At 36.4% G+C, this 10517-nt stretch overlaps 1 protein-coding gene across 2 annotated transcripts; it reads left to right on the forward strand.

Moving 5' to 3' along the window:
- The first annotated feature begins 1038 nt into the window (after nucleotides 1-1038).
- On the forward strand, nucleotides 1039-9684 carry LOC139874813 (probable helicase CHR10). Of its 2 annotated transcripts, XM_071862213.1 has the most exons (16): nucleotides 1039-1303; nucleotides 1678-1756; nucleotides 1849-2009; nucleotides 2111-2242; nucleotides 4484-4664; nucleotides 4996-5131; nucleotides 5360-5477; nucleotides 5788-5877; nucleotides 6113-6220; nucleotides 6317-6520; nucleotides 6735-6860; nucleotides 6953-7593; nucleotides 7774-7919; nucleotides 8331-8495; nucleotides 9036-9150; nucleotides 9479-9684. In XM_071862213.1, exons 1-16 carry the CDS (start codon nucleotides 1112-1114, stop codon nucleotides 9507-9509), a joined length of 2625 nt encoding a protein of 874 aa, XP_071718314.1. In that variant the 5' UTR covers nucleotides 1039-1111; the 3' UTR covers nucleotides 9510-9684. The 2 variants fall into 2 exon arrangements, with proteins under 2 accessions (XP_071718314.1, XP_071718310.1); XM_071862209.1 differs by lacking the exon at nucleotides 1039-1303 and having other exon boundaries at nucleotides 1574-1756.
- The last annotated feature ends 833 nt before the right edge of the window (nucleotides 9685-10517 follow it).

Raw genomic sequence — 10517 nt, forward strand, 5'->3', positions numbered from 1 at the left:
GGTAATGGGACCCACGTAGCCGACGCCGTCACTTGACGATTTGTCGGGGTCGCTACAGCCCTCCTGTTTACCCGTCCCTGGGTACTTAACTCCATGACCAACAATCTATGCTGGGATGAGCAAGTCCAGGTTGGGAGGACCTTACAGTCCTTACAGTTCCTAAGGTCACCCTTCGAAGAAGGAAAAAATCAATTTGGGTACTATGACCCCCACTATGGAAAGTGGCTAGCTGAGCGTCCCTCTTCTTGAAGAAAGAGTTTGCAACAGCTAGATCATGGGCAATGGCGAACTCGAGAATTGATCGCCCTTCTTCATTTCTAACCCCATACATATACATATACATATACATATACATATACATATACATATACATATACATATACACACATAGAGATATACTAACACAAAGACATAGAGTTACATATACACAAATATACACGAATTAGGTTTTACCTCAATATCTGTCATCTTTGCCTGACGAGCGAATTAGGGTTTATCTGCAATTGAGTGAATCCGCAATGAATCAGGGTTGATGGTTCGTATCTAGGGTTTGTGGAGCGAAATTTTGTAATTTGAAATGTGTGAACTCGCTATTTCAGTGTTATTTTGTATACTCGACCAACATTAAGGTCGCCTATTTTTTGGGTCGAATATAGTGGTCGACCGACCAAACAAGGTAGTCGACCTTGTCAGTTATAAAATATGGTCGACCACAATGAAAATTGTGGTGGTCGACCATACCACATGGTAGTCGACCCAAATGCTGGTCGACCTAATGGTGTAAATAGATAATTTTTTTTAAAAAAACTATATTTTAGAATAAAACTTTAAAAAATTATATTTGGACGAATTTCCTTTCTTAAAATGTAATTTTTGCTTTCACGTAAAAAAACAACGTTAGGTGTGGTCTTGCCATTCTTCGTCACAAAATCATCAAATCCTCATCATACGCCACGTGTCACAAGTTACCCCTGTACACAGAAAATACAATTTCCACATACGACCTTTTTAACCCTAGCAACGAAAACACTTCATAATTCAAAGAGGGCAATTTCGTCTAACATATCAACAGTTTCAAATTCAGCACAGTTTGCGCCACAATTTCACCAAAATGAACTACGAACAGAGATTAATCGCGGCAGCAAAATTCGTATTAGACGGAGACGCACGCGCCGCCGCCGAGTCTCAAGTCAACACTTCCGATATCGGTGTAACCGCCTCACTTAAGCCTCATCAAATCGAAGGATTGTCATGGCTTATACGCCGATACCTAATCGGCGCCAATGTCATTCTAGGTACGCACGTACAATCAGTTCTAATTCTAGTTACTTTATATTTTAAGTCAATTATCAATCAATATCAGTTATCAATAAAATTATCTTGCTTTTCAAAAAAAAAAAAAAAAAAAAAAAAAAATCAGTTATCAATTATTATATTTATAATTTGAGGCTTGAAGCCTTTGCTGTAACTGTAACTGTAACTATCACTGTAATGTCTTTTAAACAGGAATTTAAATTAAATTTAAATAATTAATATAATATTATATGTATTTGCAGGAGATGAGGTATAATTACAATTGCAGCTGGAGGCTGTAAGCTTTAATCGAATATATTTAGTTGTGAATATTTGGATTGACTGCTAAAACCTAAATATGGCGCTTAAAATGGTAATTGACAGATGGGGCTAGGAAAGACATTACAAGCTATATCCTTCTTAAGCTATTTAAAGTTTCGTCGAAATGTACACGGACCATTCTGTAAGTTATAATTAGCAGTTCTTCAAATTTGACATTACATGTTTCAGTCACTATCTGATTAATAAGTATATAAATATAATGATGTCTTGCAGTGATACTGTGTCCTCTCAGTGTGACTGATGGATGGGTATCTGAAGTTGCCAAATTTGCGCCAAAGTTGAAAGTTCTGCGTTATGTGGGAGACAAACAATGTCGACGCACTCTGAGAAGGGAAATGTATGAACATGTGAAAAACCAATCATCAGCACCAAATGTAAGTTCATCTTTTAGCTGAAAGTTTATCAGTAGGTAGTGGGACTAATTTTTTCTGCTTTCAATTCTAATGCTTACCTTACTTGTGGTTGAATATTGTAGGTCCAGGCCTTACCTTTTGATGTTTTGCTCACGACATATGATATAGCGTTAATCGATCAGGACTTTCTTTCACAGATTCCGTGGCATTATGCTGTTATTGACGAGGCTCAAAGACTTAAAAATCCCTCCAGTGTATGTTTATGGTTATAACATTATATTTTCAGTGAGAAGTGCCCAACCTTGTATCTTATGGTTTCATGTGTAGGGATTGAAAGGTGCTCACACTTCACAGTATGTTACGGTTTTTAGCCAAAATCAAATCGATCAGAATATATTGGTTTCTTAAAAATCAAAACCTTGCGTTTTCTGTTCCTATATGGTTCTGTTTATTGGGTTCTCCATTTCGTTTCGGTTTATTATCGCTTTTTCTAGCTTATAACTGAATTTTACGCTTTGAACCAATTAAAATATTTGAGCTACAATATTGAACTAAATTATGCTATTATAGAAAGATATGCAACGGGTAAAAGTATGGCTATTCAAATGGATAAGGCTATCCGGGGAAGGGGAGTAACGTACGCAGTTGTCTTGGTGGTGATATGACTTCCCATAAGGGATCGGGGGTTTGGCCCCATGAGCTGCAAAAATATTTCCTTTGAAGTTACCCGCCCATTTCATTGGCCTCGGAGGTCTCGGACGGTTTGCGTTTGAGCCTCACCTTAGGGGTTTTACCACACGCGATGCCTGTATGGATTCGTCGTGGGGTTTCCTCGGACAGTAGGACTGTATTGTTCGTCTCAGGAAATGATCGGGTGGGTGGATTCCGACATTGCGTTTGGACCCCTTCAGTGACTCCTAACCGTTTTTAAAAAGATGTACGCAGCCTGTCCGAGAAATCTATGACTCTTTCTGAACTTTTTCCTTGTCCACCTTAAGATATGCTTCACTCCTTAAGATATGCTTCTAGTGAGGTTTGAACATGAGACATCTTGAGAGGGACTCAAGGCCCCAACCACGACGTATAGAAGTATGCCTATTTATATTTCTTAAATCATAGTATAACAATATACCAATACATGGTTTCAAAGATTTGATAATATACTTAGTCAAGTATAATACAACAACGATACTTAATTTAACGAATGTAAGGTTTGATATGTAGACATTCGTTCCCGATACTCAATTTAACGAATGTAAGGTTTGATATGTAGACATTCGTTCTTGTACCAAGATAAGGGGAAGTCACTTCTCCACTCAAGCGTAGTGAAGGTCCTCCCCTTACTCGAGGGTTGAGACTGCTTCAAGGACCTTCTATGTAACAAAATAGGAATATGTGCTAGATATAAGTATGCCCAAACCATCTAGGTCGTTCTCACTGATACTATCTAATTTCTCCCTTAAAACTATATGTGGTATCATATCTAATACTCCCTCCGTCCCACCACAATTTTCCATATTACTATTTTGGGATGATTCATTTCAAGTGCCCACTTTGTATTTCAACCGATCAGAAGAAGTTATTCTTTTGATAGAAGATTTCTAATTGGTGGGGAATGAAGTGAGTGAGATATCTTAAAACTGTGTGTAAGAAGTAAGTAGACACTTGTAATGAGACGGAGGTAGTAGGGTTCTATCACGCGTCTACCCTCAAAATCCTCATTTCGTCACTTCCATCATCCTCTCTTGTGCCTTCTTTATCAGCCAACACTCTGTTCCATGTTACTCTGATCCATACAACATGGAAGGTCTAATCGCCACCCTCTCCTTTTAACTCAAGAGGAACATTTTTATTGCACATGACCCCCCTTTCGCCGTTCTCCACTTCAACTAACCTACCTTTATACGGTGGGTAAGGTTATCGTCTATCGTCCCCGATTTGTATAACAAAGCCTAGGTATCTAAAAGAGTTATTTGGGTGTAAGTTTTAGTCCCTTGTGAATGTCAACACCATTGTTATGCTCACCCTCCATGTCGAAGTCGTACTGAAGGTATTTGGTTTATTGTGAGCTGATCCATGGACTCTTCCCTTAGAACATACCTTTATAATTTGATATTTTTTCACCGCCGGTTATGTTCTAAGGCCTCCCTTAGAACATACGTTTATAATTTGGTATATTTATCTTTATATAGACTATTATCTTCTAAGGTCTCCCTTAGAACATACCTTTATAATTAGATGCAATTCAAAATTGATTATATATATATATATATATATATATATATATATATATATATATATATATATATATATATATATATATATATATATATATATATATATATATATTTTTTTGCAATTGGGTATTTTGGTTTTTTCAGTTTGATTATATTTTGTTACAATTTGGCATTTCGGTTTTTGTGCACCCTACTAATTTAAAGGCACAGACCTTTTGGGCTTCATATATTGACTTCCCTTTTGCTTATTTTTTGCAGGTTTTGTATAATGTTCTTAGAGAGCAGTACATTATGCCCAGACGTCTACTCTTGACTGGAACCCCTATACAGAATAGCCTTACCGAACTTTGGGCACTCATGCAATTCTGTATGGATTCAATCTTTGGGACATTAGAGCAGTTCTCTGCTACATTTAAGGAAGGTGGAGATCCTTTATCAGGTTTCATCCCACTTCATATGTATCATATTACATTTGCTTAAAGTCAACATCTAAGGTGTTCCCTACTCAAATGTACCATTTGAGGGGACTGGCATGTAAAGCGAATAAAGAATTTGTGCTAATTGTTAGTGATTTGAGATATTCATGATGTTATTCAAGTCGAACTTCATTTTTACCTAAATTAGATCATATCTAACCTAAAGCATTATGTAGGTATTGGATCGATGCAACGGATATGTTACTCTTTTGCATATTATTTCACAAAATCTAAGATATATTGTGTTTTTTTAGATATTACCTACTGAATATTCCACTGTCATTTCTTAACTAGGTAAAGGTGCTCCGATAGTTAAGGAGAAGTTCAAAAGCTTAAAATATATTTTGGGGGCATTCATGCTTCGAAGAACTAAATCCAGGCTTATTGAGACTGGAACCTTATCTTTGCCTCCTCTTACTGAAATCACTCTGTACGTTGCTGACAATTGTGTTTATATGTACTTCATTTCCATTTCAAGTTCTTCTTTCTTGAACCCTTTTTAAACTTTATATAATGTTAGTATAATTTATGACAACTATATGTACCGAGGTGAATTAGGAATAAACCACCAAGTGAATGGAAAACTTATATGCGACATACTTTCGTTTGATAAAATATTAGAAACATCTATTAACTTATAATTATGATTCTTTGGTAGGATGGCTCCCTTAGTGAACTTGCAGAAGAAGGTGTATATGTCAATAATTCGAAAGGAGCTTCCTAAGCTTTTAGCTTTGTCTTCTGGGACTTCTAATCAGCAATCTCTGCAGAATATTGTAAGCCAATTTCTTGCATATCTAGCTTGCATACATCAAACATATCTCTTGGCACAATTTATGCACTCTTTGCTAGTTATTTCAAAGGCATAGTTACTTTTGCATTAGCTTCATACCAAGTATACCACAGGTGATTAAAAAATTATATTAGTTAATGTTCTTATATTCTATTTTTTTTGTAAGACTTGACTCTCTGTCTTATCCTTGGTTTCATGTACTTGATTGAAGTTTATAGCTTTGCTGGTGACCTTCATTTTTTCCTTTTGCTGGAAGTAAGTAGTTGATTGCATAAGATGCTCTTTTGATGCAGGTAATACAGCTTCGTAAAGCATGTAGTCACCCTTACCTTTTTGCTGGTATAGAGCCCGAACCATATGAAGAGGGCGAACACTTAGTTCAGGTATCAGAAGTGTAACATGGTTAATATTTTAATAGGAACTAGTATAGTATCAAACTCTATTCCGGGTGAAGTTTAAGAGGAAATCGAAATGTTTTAACTAGATAGCTCACTCATTAAGGGAGCTTAACATATTTCTCGGAGTCCGGCAATAACTAGTCTTTAACCACAAGATATTGCCTTTGGTTAATAGTTTGCATAGTACCGTGTAATGCTACACAGTTATGATTTCTTTCAGGCTAGTGGCAAACTTGTAGTCTTGGATCTGTTACTCCAGAAGCTACGTAACTCTGGACATCGCGTTCTTCTGTTTGCACAGATGACACATACACTTGATATATTACAGGTTTCATACCTTCTGTTGTTTTGGATAAAAGATTAACTGCACAGATAACGCAATTTACAATTGTTTAGGTCATTCTTTTTTTTATTTGAAAAACAGGACTATATGGAGTTGAGGAAATATCCTTATGAGCGTCTTGACGGATCTATCAGGGCTGAAGAGCGATTTGCTGCAATAAGGAGTTTCAGCCGACAATCGGTCATGGGAATCTCAAATTCTGAAGCTGATTTGGACACTGCATTTGTGTTTCTGATTTCCACTAGAGCGGGGGGCGTTGGCTTGAATCTTGTAGCTGCTGACACGGTAAGCTTTCTCAATGGCAAACTCTATTATCTTTTTAGTGACGTTTATTATTGTGTTTAAGTTATATGTCCGAATATATCTTATTGGAGAGTTCACTTAAGTGGTTATTCCGAGTACCATTTAACTATTTAAGTTTTTTCTTCTGTTCCGTCTTTAGAAATTATATTCTTAGTTGTCGGTACTATTTACTTATTGAGGAAGATGCAAAATGCAGGTTATATTCTATGAGCAGGATTGGAATCCGCAGGTGGATAAGCAAGCTCTGCAGCGGGCACACAGAATTGGTCAAATGAATCATGTGATGTCCATAAATTTAGTTACCGAGCGAACTGTGGAGGAGGTGAGTTGTAACTCATGACCATTGTAGATTCTTATATAATACCTAATATGCTTTACCTTTCTTTATTATATTATCCATTTCATGCATTGCAGGTTATCATGCACAGAGCAGAGAGAAAGTTACAACTAAGCCATGACGTCATCGGTGATGACGTGGCAGACAAGGAAGGCAAAGATATGGCTGGGGTTGCAGCTGGTGATCTGCGATCTGTTGTACTTGGGTTACACATGTTCGATCCTACTACTGATAGCAAAGAAAGTGAGGGTCAACTAGATATGTCGAAGGTCAATGATATTGTCGAAAAGGTCATAGCTTTCCGTCATGGAGGACGATCAGAAGCAGAGGATCTAACGGTTGAGATCAGGTCAAAGGATGTATTAGGTGGAAGGTCATACGTTGAGTTAGATCCGGTTCTTGATGAGACTTCATATAATTCTTGGGTCGAGAAGCTTAAAGAGACATCTGGGCAATCTGATAACTTATCTTTGGAGGAGACAAGCAGGAGATCAAAGCTTGAGGAGAAACATCTGAAAGCTGAACTTGTTAGGAAGAAAGCTGAGGAGAAGAAAGTAGCAAAATGGGAAGCTCAAGGATATGAGTCACTGTCAGTCAAGGATATTGTGCGCCCTACGGATGACAATATCTTGTCAGACACTGGTTCGGTAAATCTTGTGTATGGAGATTGCACACAGCCATCAAAAATTTGTCCTTCAGAGCCTTCCATAATATTCAGGTAGTTACCGTTCTTGTTTTGTACTATAGTTATGCCACAGAGAACAGATTTTGGCACAACAATTTCTTTATTTTAGGTTGTTATCACTACACTCTATCTTATTTTTATAGTTTTATCTTGCCTTCTGTTTCCGTATTTATCTTCCTATCAGACTGCTCTTTTATGCATGTTTTCTTACAGCTGCGTTGATGATTCGGGAAACTGGGGTCGTGGTGGTATGTTTGATGCACTAGCTAAACTTTCATCACAGATTCCAAGTGCGTATGAGCGGGCTTCTGAGTTTGGGGACCTTCATCTCGGTGATCTTCACCTTATAGAAATCACTGGTCAGCGTCTTAACCTCTCTATCTTGATATATAATATATATCAGCACTACCGGGCATTCTTTTTGTCATGAAAACCGCTATAAGTTCCATCTTGTGATGTACTGCCGCCTGTGAAAATTGTGACACCCTTTGTTGGAAAATTTGAAGTTAGGCTTACTTATTTGTCCAATATCATCATTCCTGCTTTATAATGTTATAGGACAAATTATTCAGGCATTTGAGATATATGATAGTGAACGATTTCAAAACCATGTGCCTAATTTGCATCTCGAATCTGATAGACAGTGTATTTTATATGCTGGAGTAGTTATGTGGATTATTCGTGTATGCCCTGATTATACTAATTGATGATGTGAATTGACCTTAAAAGAGTTATTTTAAAGGTTCTAAATAATTAAATATATATTGTAGAAGCTGACGATGAGGAGAATAAAATTGCTAATGCTCATCAGTGGGTAGCCCTAGCTGTTGTGCAATCATACAATCCCAGACGTAAAGTTCCTCGTAGCAGTATATCTGTTCCAGATCTAGAACAGTGCTTGTCAAAAGCTTCATTTTCAGCTGCTCAAACTTCTGGTATGTTTTGTCACACTATTTCATATCAAATCAATTGCCTTTTTTCCCGAGGTAATTTTTTCCTTGTGGGGTTGTGGAATTCGATTTGATTAAGGAATTGGCATTCAAAGCAATTAAAATTTTGTAGGAACGGAAACTTACAAACGGAATGTAAAATTACCAGTGACAATTTTCAGCTGCTCAAAATTTTTGTTTGCAAATTTATCAGAGGAATTAGAATATAAATATTAATAAATGATATAATTTCCACTGGGATATTGAGCTTTCCTTCCACAAGTTGAATAAATGATGAATTCCTTAAAGCTGAAGGAATTTGAAGGAATGTTTAAATTTCTCATCCATCCCTTTTCCCGACCTAACAAGATTGTGATTCTTTGATCACATTTAGAGTTAACAAAAATGGTCCAATCGGGTATATACCAACAGATTTGGGTCGAAACGGGCAGTTTCGTTTATCCATTGGTTCGGGTCGACTAGAAACACCTTATGTCCGGATTTTATAAATTTCTTATTAACAGTTAATGTGTCAAATCTAAATAGCTTCAATCCACATGCCTCGAATTGGCTATCAAGATGGGTCGGACCGGTCAGAATGGTACTCAGTTGAACGTCTTTTGCGGAAATATGCTGCTTTATATGGCATAAAGATATACGTGTAAGTTTCTCATGACCACTTGATGGTTCCAATGAAAAATTATATTGGCATCTTTTCCTACTTTTGTTATCCCATATGAAAAAAATATAAATCTGACTTTTGAAATTGAGTTTCAAATGGGTCAATTTTGTTTAAAAGTTTTGCTGCATTGTTTTGCTTTGGTAAAGTTTCTTTAATATCCCTAAAAACATATCCTTGTTTATGGTTTTTATATTAGTGGGTCCTGAAAATAGTCCTTGTAACAAATGAGGAAAGAGTTCATATGGAAACATGAAGCACAAATCGAAACTGTAGAATGATTTATAAGATTTCTGATTGTAATCTGCAGGTATTATTTTAGACGATCATCTGGAGATTAGACAGAAAGGTATGCATTTGATTTTGGATAAATGAGCTGATACACACGTAACTTGAGTAGGCGTTCGACTTAGTTGTGTTTGTAACATAAGGTGTATTTTGATGTTACCCTGATAGAATCTGTCAATATATATGTTTGTGGGTATCTGTGTACGTGAATCTAAATTAGTAGTAGCAATCCGCTCACTTTTTGTTTTTGTATGATACTATTTCCCATAGTCAATAAAAATTTCAATGAACTATTGAAGCTATCAGTGATCAGACAAATACCAAGGCTTTTGGTAGATTTCTTTCATTTCCGAATTTGCTTGTGCCAAGTCCTATCATACTCTAGCATTAGTATGAGTTCGTTGACCGCGTATGAGTTCCGAATTTGCTTGCGGCAAGTCCTAGCATACATTGAATTAGTATGAGTTCCGAATTTGCTGGATGACGAATTCAACGATAACAAGAAATAGAAATTAATCATTCGATGTCTGCTCGTTCTCCTCTGTTCAGTTCGTTTTCTTTTGCATCTTTTTATCCAAGTTGACATTAAATGTTCAAATGTCTAATGAATATCTAAGGCCCATTAATTTTTTACGTTCTGTTTGTTTGAAAATTACGGTCTCACTAATTCCCACCACCCAGCCCAACAATAATAATAAAGAAATAAGAACAATACACAACACAAGATTTAATGTGGAAACTCCAAAACAGGAGAAAAACCACATACTCCCAAAGAAAGAAATACACTATGTCATAAATTGTTACAATGATATAGACGACTCTTTTAAGTCAACTATACTCTCCAAAATATTTAACTAATACAACTCTCAAACAAGGGTAAGAAAGAAAGAAAGAATCAAATACTTAAAGTGTATTGATTGGTGCAAATTGGAATAAAGACTTAGCCCTCCTTTTATAACCAAGTCACCTACCTCCAACTTTCTCCTCCCACCTATGTGGGATAACATCCTTCACAAAGTAATCATATCAATTTTTTCTATCAAAAAATAAAACCAACAAAT

The sequence above is a fragment of the Rutidosis leptorrhynchoides genome, chromosome 1 (assembly GCF_046630445.1).
Source record: "Rutidosis leptorrhynchoides isolate AG116_Rl617_1_P2 chromosome 1, CSIRO_AGI_Rlap_v1, whole genome shotgun sequence".
NCBI lineage: Eukaryota > Viridiplantae > Streptophyta > Magnoliopsida > Asterales > Asteraceae > Rutidosis > Rutidosis leptorrhynchoides.